Below are 14,467 nucleotides of genomic sequence, written 5' to 3'. Positions count from 1 at the left end.
GGGTCAGGGCTACCAGTCGCCAGTCATTCAGTGATGAGATGGTGGAGGATTTGGGTACAGGGACGATGGTGGCCATTTTGAAGCAGGCTACAGACAGAGAGAGAGAAAGGTTGAAGATGTGCGTAAACACTCCAGCCAGCTGAGCCTTGCATGACTTGAGGATGCGGCCAGGGATCCTGTCCGGACCATTAGCTCTGCATGCATTCACCTTCCTGAAGCATTTCCACACATCCTCCTCAGACACTGTTTGCACACTGACGTCATCCGCGGTGCGTCACACTGTCCGGTCTTGTGATGTTCGCTGTGTCGAATCTAGCGTAGAATACGTTTAGATCCTCGCACAGAGAGGCCGTGGTCTGTGGTGTGCTAATTTTCCCTCTAAAGTCTGCGATTGTGTTTAGTCCCTGCCACATACTCCGAGGGTTGTCAAATTGTTGTTCCACTCTGTCCCTGTACTTATGTTTGGCTGCTTTGATCATCTTCCAGAGTTGGTAATGTGCGTGTTTGTAGTCAGATGTGTTCGCGGAGCCCAAAGTAGTGCTCTGTGCTGCCAGTGCCGTGCGAACATTGCTGTTAATCCACGGTTTTTGATTTGGGTAGGATTTGACTATTCTGGATGGGACGACATCTTCTACGCATTTTCTGATAAATCTGCAGACTGAGTCTGTGTACTCATCAATGTCGTCAGCAGCCATGCAAATCATTTCCCAGTCCTTGTGATCAAAACAGTCCCGCAGCATGGACTCTGATTGGTCCGACCAGCGGTGCACTGCATTCATGGTTGGAGCTTCCTGTTTCAGCTTGTGCCTGTAGCTGCGCAGGAGCAGGATGGAGCGATGATCTGATTGGTCGAATGGGGCACGGGGTAGGGCTTTGTACGCATCCCGGAAGGAGGTGTAACAGTGGTCAAGTAGCTGGTCTCCATGAATGTTGAAATGAATGTGTTGGTGGAGTTTTGGTGAAACTTTCTTCAGGTTTCGTTTGTTAAAGTCCCCGGTCATGATAAATGCCGCCTCTGGGTGCGCGGTTTCCGTGCTGCTGATTGCGTTGTACAGTTCCCTGAGTGCTCGGTCAGTGTCGGATTGTGGGGGAATGTTAACAGCCATAATGATCACTGCTGTAAATTCCCTTGATAGCCAGAATGGTCGGCACTTAATCATCAGGTACTCTAGGTCTGGTGATCAGAAGGATTTGACCGGGTGCACGTTTGCATAATCACACCAGCTGTTGTTGATCATGAAACACACACCACAGCCTCTGCTTTTCCCAGTTAGCTCCTGTGACCTGTCCGCGCAGTGCATGGAGAACCCCGGTAGTTGTATGGCGGAGTCCGGTACCTTGTCCAATAAGCAGGTGTCTGTGAGGCAGATCACGCAGCAGTCCCACATCTCTCACTTGAATGAGACCTGTGCCCCAAGCTCGCACAGTTTGTTCTCCAGAGACTGCACATTAGCAAGTAATAAACTGGGTAGCGGTTGTCTGTTAGTGTGCCGTCTCAGTCGAACCAGAACGCCGGATTTTCTCCCTCTGCGTCGGCTCTCCAGGAGCCCAGAACAAAAGGTGTCTCAGGTGAGATGAATGGGGGGTCTGTAAACGGAGGGTCCAAAACTTGAACTCCGGAAAGTGATGAGTAAGTCAATTTCTTATGACCAGTAAGGTTTGTCGGTCGTACACAAGGAGACATGTGCTACTCATGAAAAAATAAAGTAAAATTAAACACAAAAACCAGCTGTTGCTTGGGGGAGCTCGCGACGAGGCTGCCATACTCAGCGCTATCTTGTGTAAAAAACCCAAAAAACAATGCTGATGTGTCCCGATTTACACCATTTCTCGTTCACATACATCACGATCGCCCCACCTTTCCTCTTGCCGGTCTTCTTCGCGTCCTGATCCGCTCTCACAAGAATCTCGGTACAGTCACATGAGAGTCTGGAGTGAGGTGTGTAAATGGTAAATCGTAAATGGCCTGTATTTGTATAGCGCTTTACTATTCCCTAAGGACCCCAAAGCGCTTTACACATCCAGTCATCCACCCATTCACACACACATTCACACACTGGTGATGGCAAGCTACATTGTAGCCACGGCTCTCTGTAGCGCATCATGCTAACCTCCTTTTGGAGTCTGGTCAGCGCCACCAATTCCTCGATCTTATTAGGGAGGGATCTAACATTTCCCATAATGATCAAGGGTACAGATGGTTTGTACCGTCTCTTCCGCTCTCGACACTCAAGCTCTACAGCCTTGTCTAACTTCACAAGTTGCTTCTGGCTAGCATTCTTGTGACAGGTTACAAGAAAGAGTGAAAAAAGCAAGGAAAAGAGATTAAATAAGTTAAAAAAATTGAAGTTGGTTAGGGCTCCTGTAACTGGTAGCCTCTCCTGTGGCGCCATCTTGATATATATCTACTTTTTTGCTGTGGTTCTCTGAGAATCCCTTAATTCAGGGGTAAGCAGCTCAATTCCCAAATTAACGATTTTAGTTAAATTCTTTTTTTTACTATAGTTAACTTAGTTTAGTTATGGTAATTTTCAGCACTTGGCAAGCCACTGTAAAACCTGCGAGTGTATCCCATAAAATCCAGAGCCTTTCCAAGTATGCAGTAACCTTTTTCTCGTTGACATCACAGCTATTTTTCCAGAAGAGCTGCCATGTCAATTTTGTTTTGCAAGTGAAGCTCCAGGTTTCCTGCAATATTTTTGATCAGGCTTACCTAGCGAGGGGTACATTCTGTAATGCTACTTTTCTCTGAGGGCATATTAGCATGACAGAGTCCACAAAACAAAGTCCGCATTACTTACTGCAAAACTTACTGGTTTTTTGTGATGTTTTGGGAAATTACAAAGGTGGTCTTGACTGCTCCATCCCCAGATGCAGAAAGCTGGGCAGAAAGTCTTTGTTGCTTTTACAGTTTTGGTAGCAAGGGTCCAGATGCCCTTTCCCTGTATAGTCCCATCATGGCAATTCTTATTGTAACCCTGAAACACAGCAATCTGTTCTTCTCAAACTAAGCTTTGACTTCACTAAATAAATACTTAGAATCCAGTGATCCAGTGATGAAAGATACATCCAATGAATGGCTGGGATACATCATCGGTGATGTATCCTGGGTGTTTTGGGTCTCACAACATCACAAGATCATACATCCTCACCTAGTTAACCCAGCTGGACTTAATCAGGCCCTTATTTGCATCCAGCAGCATTAGATCACAGATCGCTCCTCTTGATCAGCAGCCACCTGGAAGCTGTCTCTGCTGCTTCTGTTGTAGTCATGATGGCTGTTGTTCTAAATCAGGGGTTGGCAACCATGGGCACGTGTGCCACAGCTGACACGCGAAGGGTTAACTGATGGCACGACCATAGCTGGACTGGCCGATGGAGATTTTTCATTTTTATGGGCCAATGATTTTTTTTTCTTTTTTTTGTAACGGGATAAACAATGAAAGGTGATGGATCGCCCAGATGCTGGCCGATGTATAAAAATAACTTGTTCGTTGGTGGTGGCTATGGCGGAGCTTCCACAGAGGGCAGCAGGTGGATGAGGGAAAGGGGAGGCAGGAGGAGGAGAGATCCGAGGCGGCCGCCGGTCCGAGTGTCAGGTGAACTAAACTTCAGGTAAGAAGTTATGACCTGCAGTCTATCTAGGTCAGATATAAACCAAGTTTAGGTGTAGTTTATTTTCGTTGTGCTGACTTTTTACAGTCAGTTACAATAACTCGTACTGCGTACTAGCTAGCATGACAGAGTTTCTATGCAGCTCGGTGGGTGCTATGATGTTACTGATAGTGAACTTTATTTTATTTATAAGGTTAGTTAGTAGAATTGCTTATCGTCCCATAAAAAACGGAATTGTCCCGTATTCAGAGAAAATATTGCGCGTTTCGTATCGAGCTGAAAAGGAACACAGTTAGTCCCGTACTTCAGCTAGAATGGAGAAAGACACAAGGCTGGAATTCTGCGTCTTTACGCTGTGAGCTGCCTCTTCTTCTCTCAATCTCTCCCCCTCCCTCTCCTGTTGCTACTTCAATCATGAAACTGATCAATGATCAGCTGATCGGCATTTCTGACGCAAGTCCCATCTCTCTTGTTTGTTTATCGCCCACTTTGCGCCAGAAAGAGGAAACCAGCGGATGCCGCGGTAAACAACAGCAGCACGTTTAAGCTTGATCAGCTGCTGTTAGAATTTATTTAATATTACTTTCTAGTATCAGCTGATTTTTGTTGGAGCCACAGCCGTAAAAGCTGCTGGTCATGATATCGGTTTGGATATCTGGTGAGAGGGAAACATGAAGATGAAACCAGGAGATGTCCTTACTGAATCATCAGAGCTGAACAGGTGATGGAGAAACAGGTTTACCTTTTAGGTGACATGAATGAGTTAAAGGGAAGTTATGAACTGTTTCTGTGAGACAAATAACACCAGGATCCTTTTTTACGTAGCTGACAGCTGGTAACTGTGCAGGGGCAGGTGTAGCAAAGTTTTGTCGGGGGCCAGGTAGGGCATTAACAGGAAAAGGGGGGCACAAAGAAATACTTTTCTTTCTTATTCTTATTTAAAATGTCTAGCTTTTATTAAATAATTATCTGAATCTTACAACCAAAGTTTTTATCTGATGTAAAATGTATAGAAATCATACATATACCAACAAGACAGTGTACAGTGGCTTGCAAAAGCATTCGGCCCCCTTGAACTTTCCCACATTTTGTCACATTACAGCCACAAACATGAATCAGTTTTATTGGAATTCCACATGAAAGACCAATACAAAGTGGTGTACACGTGAGAAGTGGAACAAAAATCATACATGATACCAAATATTTTTTACAAATAAATAACTGAAAAGTGGGGTGTGCGTAACTATTCAGCCCCCTGAGTCAATACTTTGTTGAACCACCTTTTGCTGCAATTACAGCTGCCAGTCTTTTAGGGTATGTCTCTACCAGCTTTGCACATCTAGAGACTGAAATCCTTGCCCATTCTTCTTTGCAAAACAGCTCCAGCTCAGTCAGATTAGATGGACAGCGTTTGTGAACAGCAGTTTTCAGATCTTGCCACAGATTCTCGATTGGATTTAGATCTGGACTTTGACTGGGCCATTCTAACACGTGGATATGTTTTGTTTTAAACCATTCCATTCTTGCCCTGGCTTTATGTTTAGGGTCTTTGTCCTGCTGGAAGGTGAACCTCCGCCCCAGTCTCAAGTCTTTTGCAGACTCTAAGAGGTTTTCTTCCAAGATTGCCCTGTATTTGGCTCCATCCATCTTCCCATCAACTCTGACCAGCTTCCCTGCCCCTGCTGAAGAGAAGCACCCCCAGAGCATGATGCTACCTCCACCATATTTGACAGTGGGGATGGTGTGTTCAGAGTGATGTGCAGTGTTAGTTTTCCGCAACACATAGCGTTTTGCATTTTGGCCAAAAAGTTCCATTTTGGTCTTATCTGACCAGAGCACCTTCTTCCACATGTTTGCTGTGTTCCCCACATGGCTTGTGGCGAACTGCAAACAGGACTTCTTATGGTTTTCTGTTAACAATGGCTTTCTTCTTGCCACTCTTCCATAAAGGCCAACTTTGCGCAGTGCACGACTAATAGTTGTCCTATGGACAGATTCCCCCACCTGAGCTGTAGATCTCTGCAGCTCATCCATAGTCACCATGGGCCTCTTGGTTGCATTTCTGATCAGCGCTCTCCTTGTTCGGCCTGTGAGTTTAGGTGGACGGCCTTGTCTTGGTAGGTTTACAGTTGTGCCATACTCCTTCCATTTCTGAATGATCGCTTGAACAGTGCTCCATGGGATGTTTAAGGCTTGGGAAATCTTTTTGTAGCCTAAGCCTGCTTTAAATTTCTCAATAACTTTATCCCTCACCTATCTGGTGTGTTCTTTGGACTTCATGGTGTTATTGCTCCCAATATTCTCTTAGACAGCCTCTGAGGCCGTCACAGAGCAGCTGTATTTGCACTGACATTAGATTACACACAGGTGCACTCTTTTTAGTCATTAGCACTCATCAGGCAATGTCTATGGGCAACTGACTGCACTCAGACCAAAGGGGGCTGAATAATTACGCACACCCCACTTTTCAGTTATTTATTTGTAAAAAATGTTTAGAATCATGTATGATTTTCGCTCCACTTCCCAAGTGTAGACCACTTTGGTCTTTCACGTGGAATTCCAATAAAACTGATTCATGTTTGTAGCTGTAATGTGACAAAATGTGGAAAAGTTCAAGGGGGCCGAATACTTTTGCAAGCCACTGTACATCACTGACACAACAGCGTTTGTTTTCATTCAAAGGCTTTATGGCTTTTCCTATAATACCTGGTGGGCCGGTCTCTAGTCAAAATGCCGGGCCTATTTTTTGTCCCAGTCCAGCCCTGGGCACAACACGCAGTGAATTAATCTGAGAAGGTGCATTAAAAAATAAATGGCCGGCCAGCGGTGCACATCAGAAATTAGCTCGCATAGACACATTAGTTGTGCCGCTTCTTAATGAAAGTATCTTAGCTAACAACCCCAAATACCAGATTCAACTTGTAATTGGCTAAAAATAACTTAGCCTACCGGTGAGAGGGACGTTGGTAGCTGGCAGTTTTTTCAAGCGATGTTGAAATTTCCACATTCCGACACTTCAAATGCTTCAGGAGCTGCCTGCTCAGCGCAGCATCAAACCAGAAAGCTTTAATGAGCAGTCTCGCATTAACTGGCTGAGTTAATGGCAGTTAATGCGACATCGAAATGCAGCTGATTGAACTGAAAAGCTCGACCCTGTGGGGGTCAAAGTTTGCAGAACTACGAATGCAGCTGGAATCGAAAGCTGTGCGTGTTCATGGAGCTTGCATTTTCACGTGCTGGACATCACTACCTGACAAGTTTAACTGTCTTCAGAACTTTGCAGAGGACTTATAGACAGTATTTGGTTCTACATTTCTATGTGAGCAGATTTTCTCTCACACGAAGAGTGTCCTCACGTAGCCGTCTGAATGCTGGACACTCGGAGACCAGAGATCACATTAAAATGTGTATCTCTGTTTTAACAAACATGCCATAATGGCCCAGTTTTTTTTTTCTTATCATTGTTGTGAGGAGACCATAAATAGCACTTGCATTTTCTGTTGTACAGTTCCTTTGCTGTTATGGAGTTCTTGTTATGGATAAAAAGGGTCTTTTTTTTTGTTTCGAAATAGCTGATAACTATTTGCTGATAGCTGCCAACATCTGCGAACAAATATAATTCTATAAAGTTGTTCTATAAAGTGTGTAACTGTTAATATAGAGCGTTATTAAATTTATTGCTAATGCAATCATATGGTGCATTGACTTCTGAGGAAATTTTAGATGGCACTCATCATCAGAAAGGTTGCCGACCCCTGTTCTAAATGGTCCACTCATGCCTAGCAGATAAGCTCTGTGGAGAGACTAGCCACTGAAGCCACTGCAGTCTACTTCTACAGGTCTTCCCAGGGAAACTCCCGGTGTTAAGAGCTGTTTAGAGATCTCTGAAGAATCACAATATCTGGGTGCAAAGATGTTTCTGCGATGTGTGCTCAAAACTTGCGTTGTTTGCTGATATCAGCCATTAGCTGTCAAACCTGCACAGTGGAAAGTAGGCCTGCAGCAGCTGTAGGTTGTTGTTTTAGCTGCTACCCTACCTTGACAAAGGTTACCTGCTAAATGGGCAGTGAGGTTTTCTTTCTTCCAAGTCTTGTTAAAAATTCTACATTTTGCATCAGTCTTCTCTCTTGTGGCGTGAGCTGACCTCTTTTGCCGTTAGCAAACTCACATTTCTTAAAATGTCTGTTCTAATGCATTTACAGTGAAGCTGCATTCATTTGCACACATATACTTATAAAATAATTTTGGTCATAATTTTGTTTATTCAGTAACAGAATTTTAATTTTGATTTTCCAGGTGAAAAAAGGCCTGGATGAATTTATATTCAACTTTTTCTTTTTGCGGTACCTGATGGATTCAGATGGACAGATGTGGCACTGCAGCCAGAACCACTGGTATATCATTGAATTACTAGAACCCACAAATGATCAGACCACCAGATTGGTATGTGGAAATTTTACTTTTTGAGCAGTGTTTATCATATGAAATACTACTACACAATTTTGTTGGTTTAACTTAGGGATTTTATTATCGTGTCCTTTTAAATGAAAAATTTTAATAAAGCAGATTTTTAAATAATTAGCACAATATTCAAGTACATAATGCCAGACTTTTAGCATTTAGTTTCAGCTGCAGGAAGGAAATATTGTAACTGGTAAATTATGACATACAGTCAGTGTCAGGTTCAATTTCTTCAGAAGGAAGTACAGGAGAAATATCTGTCATTTAAAAAGATTTAATTTGCTTCGGCAATTAGAATTACAAGTTTACAGCACTGAAACTTTCTGTGAACACAGCCATCTATCTTCACAGGATGACCCTGGATTGGGCTGTACAGGTTTTTATACCCCAACAATAACACAATATTATTATGAGTCTCTTCTTTCTGGAACCATGCTGGTGTCTCTATTTGACCTCTTCTTCACTCACCCGCTCACTCCTGACCTCTTTATCTGCTTGAGAAAAGAAAAACACCCCCCTGCCTAGCCTTGATCATTTTAATATTACCCTACTACTACTGATCCTATATATCTAGTTCGGGACTCCCTTTGGCCCAGAGAATATCCTTCTATTATCTACTGTGACGTGCAAGCATGCAGCAAAAAAGACCCTCTGCGCTACTACATTAATTCTCAATATTTCAGCCCAGACATACCGCTGGACGAGGATTTTGACCATCAAAACACGGAGCGCCAACTCGTTTATGAGCACATTGCGTTGTGTATATAAAAATAATAAAAACAGCTTTATTTAATCATTTTAAACCCCAACATCCGGGAAAAAATTAAGTTTGCCCACTAAAAAAAACTCATCAGTCTATTATTTCAATTCTAGGTTTATTTCAACAGTGAGAGACAGAACAATAACAACAAACTCCAGAAAAATGCATGTCAAAAGAGTTATGAATTAATTAGCATTTTCTTGAAGGAAATAAGTATTTGATTCCTTTACAAAACGTGCTTTAGTACTTGGTGGCAAAACCTTTTTTGGCAATCACAGAGGTCAGACATGTCTTGTAGTTGGCCAAATTTTGCACACAATTCGGGGGGGATTTTGTCACACTCCACTTTGCAGAACCTCACCAAGTCATTAACGCTTCATGACTGTTGTTTGGCAACTCGAACCTGCAGTTTCTTCTACAGATTTTCGATGGAATTAAGGTCTAGAGTCACTCCAAGACCTTAATATGCTTCTTCTTGAGCCAATTCTTTGTTGCCTTGGCCATGTATTTTGGATCATTGTCATGCTGTAATACCCACCCACAACCCATTTTCAATGCCCGGACTGATGGAAGGAGGTTCTCACCCAAGGTTTGATAGTACATGGGCCCATCCATTCTTCCTTTGATGTGGTGCAGTTGTCCCATCCCCTTGGCAGAAAAAAGCATTTGTTTTTTGTTTTTTTAAATAAAAAAAGCACTTTCACCCAGCCATCCTCTGAATCACTGAGATGTTCAGTAGCAAACTTCAAACGGGCCTTTGCATGTGGTTTCTTGAGCACGGGGACCTTGTGGGCACCTCAGGATTTCAGTCCTTCATGGCGTAGTGTGTTACCAACTCTTTTCCTGGTGACTATGGTCCCATCTGCCTTGAGATCATTGGCAAGATCCACCTGAGAAGTTCTGGGCTGGTTCCACATCATTATCATTATCATTGAAAGTCCACGAAGTGAGATCTTGCATGGAGCTCCAAACCAAGGGAACTCCAGGCACTTATTTTATGGTTTTTGTTAGTGGGCAAACTTACAAAACATTAGGGGTTCAATTAATTTTTCCCTAACTTAACAGGTATTTGCTGAATATATGATTGGAGGAGAGAATGATATAGTTTATAATAGAGTTGCTTATTCTAAACTTTATTTTATATACTTGCAGGTAAAAAAGGAAAACTTTGGATTCTTGGATGTTTTCCCAAAGGTGTTTTGCCGTCCACCAAAAGAGGTTTGGGCTTTGGAAATGCAGAAAGAACAAAATCCAACCATAGCCTGTGATGACCCCCTCATGGATGATGAATGTTTCAGGAGTGAAGCTTATCAAAGACCATACCAGTACCTCACACGTTTTCACAACAATGGCAGTCTTGACAACTTTACTTACAGAGGCATTGAAGGGACTCATGCAAAGTGTCTTCAGATACTCTTAAGCTATTGTGGTATAACTGATCCATCATGGGCAGAGCTACGTAACTTTGTCTGGTTTCTTAATCTTCAGTTGAAAGACTGTGAGAATTCGGATTTCTGCAAATTTGAGTGGGTTGGAGACACTCTTTGTGGATTCAAAAACTTTGTGGTTGAGTTCATGATCTTGATGTCTAAAGACTTTGCAACACCATCACTATGCATCACTGACCAGAGCCCAGGGAGGCAACACGTTGACATCAGTGGACTAAAAGAAAAAGACTTAGCTCCATTCCTCATTAGAAAAAGGTGGGAATCAGAGCCACATCCATACATCTTTTTTAATGATGACCACATGTCCATGACATTCATTGGATTTCACCTTAGGCCCAATGACCAGAAAGGGGTTGATGCAGTAAATCCTTTGACAGAGGAAGTGATAAAGAAGAATATCATGAGTCAACAGCTGTACAATGGCTTAAAACTTCAGAGAGTTCCTTTTAACATAGACTTTAATCAGCTTCCTAGAGCTGACAAGATTGAGCATCTGTGCAATGTTCTTGGCGTCAAGTGGCCAACAGATCCCGATGTAACATATGAACTGACCACTGACAATATCCTCAAAATGATGGCAGTTCATATGAGATTCAGGTGTAGCATTCCTGTCATCATAATGGGGGAGACAGGATGTGGCAAAACAAGGCTCATAAAATTTATGTGTGAACTAAGAAGATGTGGAGCACCAGCAGAAAACATGAAACTGGTCAAAGTTCATGGAGGAACTACGTCAGAAATGATTTATGAGAAAGTGAAGGAAGCTGAAACTCTAGCAAGGACCAATAAAGAGAATCATGAGCTTGACTCAGTTCTTTTCTTTGATGAAGCAAACACCACAGAAGCTGTTAATAGCATCAAGGAGGTCCTTTGTGATAATTCAGTGCAGGGAGAAGAGCTTGGCTCTAATACAGGCTTACAGATAATTGCAGCATGCAACCCTTACAGAAAACATACAGACCAAATGATCAAGCAGCTGGAAGCATCAGGACTGGGCTACCGGGTTCGGGCTGAGGAGACTGAAGATAGACTTGGCTCCATCCCTCTCCGCCAGCTTGTGTATCGTGTTCATGTGTTACCACCCAGCATGATACCTCTGGTTTGGGATTTTGGACAACTCAGTGACACAACAGAGCAAATGTACATTGAACAAATAGTACAAAGACAGGTGAAGGGCAGCGCGATTGACATGAGCAATATCCGAACAATAATTAAAGTGTTATCGGCATCGCAAAAGTTCATGAGGGAGAGGAAAGATGAATGCAGCTTCGTCAGTCTGAGAGATGTTGAACGTTGCATGCAAGTATTTCTGTGGTTCCACAATAATCACCCAATGTTTGCTGAAGCTCTAAAAGCCTTGTTTCAACAGCAACCTCAGAAGGGAAAAAGCAACGAACCACTTTCACCTGTTAGTGACAGAGTAATCTGGTCACTCTTGATGGCTAGTGGAGTGTGCTATCAGTCCTGTTTGAAGAGCAAAAACACATATCAGAAAACTATCAGCCGAATTCTTCCTGATGAGTATAAACCACAGAGAATAATGCAGGAAATTCAACTCATGCAGGACCTCCTGCTCAGTGGTGTACCCATGGCTGAGACAATAGCCAGAAATGAGGCTTTGAAAGAAAACTTTTTCATGATGGTGGTCTGCATTGAGCTGAGAATTCCCCTGTTTATTGTTGGAAAACCAGGAAGCTCCAAATCACTATCTAAAACTCTAGTTGCAGATGCAATGCAGGGTCCTACATCACATTCTGACCTCTACAAAAAGCTGAAGCAAATACATCTGGTGTCTTTCCAGTGTAGCCCTCATTCAACTCCTGAAGGAATCATCAATACATTCAAGCAATGTGCCCGCTTTCAAGAAAGCAAAAACCTGGATGAATATATTTCAGTTGTTGTTCTTGATGAGATTGGATTGGCTGAGGATTCCCCGAAAATGCCACTAAAAGCACTGCACCCATTACTGGAAGAGGGTTGTGTTGATGATGAGCCAAAACCTCATAAAAGGGTTGGGTTCATTGGAATTTCCAACTGGGCACTGGACCCTGCCAAGATGAATCGTGGAATTTTTGTGTCCCGTGGAGATTTAAATAAGCAAGAGCTCATCAAAAGTGCCAGAGGAATCTGTTCCTCTGAGCAACATGTTCTTGAAAAGATCAGTCACCTGTTCCAACCTTTAGCAAAAGCATATATGACAGTATGTAATAAAAGCAAAGGATTTTTTGGTCTGCGAGATTTCTACAGTCTGATAAAAATGTTATTTTCAAGTACCAAAATGTCTAATGAACCTCCTACTGCAGATCAAATCACAGAAGCAGTTCTGCGAAACTTCAGTGGAAAAGATGATGTTGATGTAATTGACATATTCAGCAAAGAACTCAGAGATTACTTTTCCAATGCCAGTATCACAACTATTAATATGGTTAAGCAAAGCATCTGCCCAGCTTCCCAAATGGAGGAAAGTCGTTATCTTTTGCTACTCACAAAAAACTTTGCTGCTCTTCAGATTCTACAGGAGAAAATTTTCTCTCATCAAATCCGCCCAGAGATAATCTTTGGGTCAAGTTTCCCAAAGGATCAGGAATACACACAGATTTGCAGGAACATAAACCGTGTCAAAGTGTGCATGGAGACAGGACAGACAGTTGTGCTTCTCAACCTTCAAAATCTGTATGAAAGTCTGTATGATGCTCTAAATCAGTACTATGTGACCCTCGGAGGTCAAAAGTATGTTGATCTTGGATTGGGAACGCATCGTGTGAAATGCAGAGTTCACCAAAACTTCAGGCTCATCATCATTGAAGAAAAGGAAGTAGTTTATGAGCAGTTTCCAATACCTCTCATTAACAGGTTGGAGAAACACTACCTTGACATCAACACTGTCCTCACAGAGGAACAGAAGGTTATTGCCAGACAGCTGGAGGCATGGGTTAATGATTTTGTCTCCTTAAGTAGTTACTCCTCAGAAAAGAAATATGATCCAAGTGATGCGTTCATCGGCTATCACTCAGACACTTGTTCCTCTGTGGTCATGCAAGTAACAGAGAGTGAGAGTACTGAGACTGATGCTCAGGTCACTCTGAACAAAGCCAAAGACATTCTGCTCAGCTGTGCCACTCTGGACTCAGTGGTTCGTTTAGAAAAATCCAAACTGCCTGATGAGGAACGAGAGCATTTAATGCAAGAGTTTGTTAAAGAAGCAATGCACAGTTCACTGGGAGACTACATTGTGTATCATACTCAGCAGCCTGAACAGTCACACTTCTTATTCACTGAGGTAATTATTTTTAGTTTTGTATTTGTGTTTTGTATTATACAGCAACTGCATAACCTTATTATCAAAACCAGGTATGTAAAAAATACTTCAATATCTAGGCCCAATAATATTGCTGTAATTTTCAATTTCAAAAGAAAATATTAACCATCATCAATGGCATGTGTTGGTTTTTGGTGTCAGGCCTTCATAGTTATATAAAAGATTTTATTTTACAAGTAACGTTTACCAGATATGCTATTAACGTGTGACAAATTTCTAATTAGACTTATAAGTTTGATTTGGCTTTTTTTTATCCCATTGGAAAGTGCTGAGTTAATCAGTATATTGGTTAGGTTAGGTTTTAGTATAGTTTTTATTTGACATTATTAAAAGCCTGTTAAAGTTTCCTAACGGATTTCAAATGAAAAGAAAAGAAATTGAGAATATCTTTTGTGTAATGACAGGTATATAAACAATACCAAGCTGTTTGTGGAACACATAATAAATGACACATCAATGATGTGTGAAAAACACACCCCAAAAATATGGCTGGACTTTTCTGTTGGCAAACAAGAAACAGATTAATATTTTGTCATTCTTGGTTCTTTTCTATTCTCAAGGTTACAACCTTTTCCAGGCTGCTCACTGCAACAGATACTCAACAGCTGCAGAGCCAGATAAAGATAGATGTTTTACAGATGCTATCACTGCAGCAGTTTGACACTGAGTACTCTTTCCTAAAGAAAATCAGGTATGCATTCATAATATAAATGAATAAATCATCTGCTGGTGTTCATTTTAATGAAACTGATCACCTGCTGGGAGTGGCATTGTGTGGTGATGTGGTTAACACTGTTGCCTTAAAGCAAGAAAGACCTGGGTTTGAATTCAGGGGCCTTTCTGTGTGGCATTTGCATGTTCTCC

At 42.2% G+C, this 14,467-nt stretch overlaps 1 protein-coding gene across 1 annotated transcript in view; it reads left to right on the top strand.

The window, feature by feature from the left end:
- Positions 1–14,467, top strand: part of LOC146372454 (E3 ubiquitin-protein ligase rnf213-alpha-like) — a 117,660-nt gene that overhangs the window by 51,154 nt on the left and 52,039 nt on the right. The window contains exons 27-29 of the mRNA XM_084953316.1: positions 7,912–8,058; positions 9,989–13,564; positions 14,164–14,294. Of these exons, the coding sequence (XP_084809442.1) occupies positions 7,912–8,058; positions 9,989–13,564; positions 14,164–14,294 (3,854 nt within the window). The remainder of the gene's footprint in view (positions 1–7,911; positions 8,059–9,988; positions 13,565–14,163; positions 14,295–14,467) is intronic.

Source organism: Perissodus microlepis, chromosome 15 (assembly GCF_051167445.1).
Source record: "Perissodus microlepis isolate ML-2025 ecotype Zambia chromosome 15, ASM5116744v1, whole genome shotgun sequence".
Classification (NCBI taxonomy): domain Eukaryota; kingdom Metazoa; phylum Chordata; class Actinopteri; order Cichliformes; family Cichlidae; genus Perissodus; species Perissodus microlepis.
Note: the sequence above shows the minus strand (reverse complement) of the source record. Positions and strands in the feature narration are given on the sequence as shown.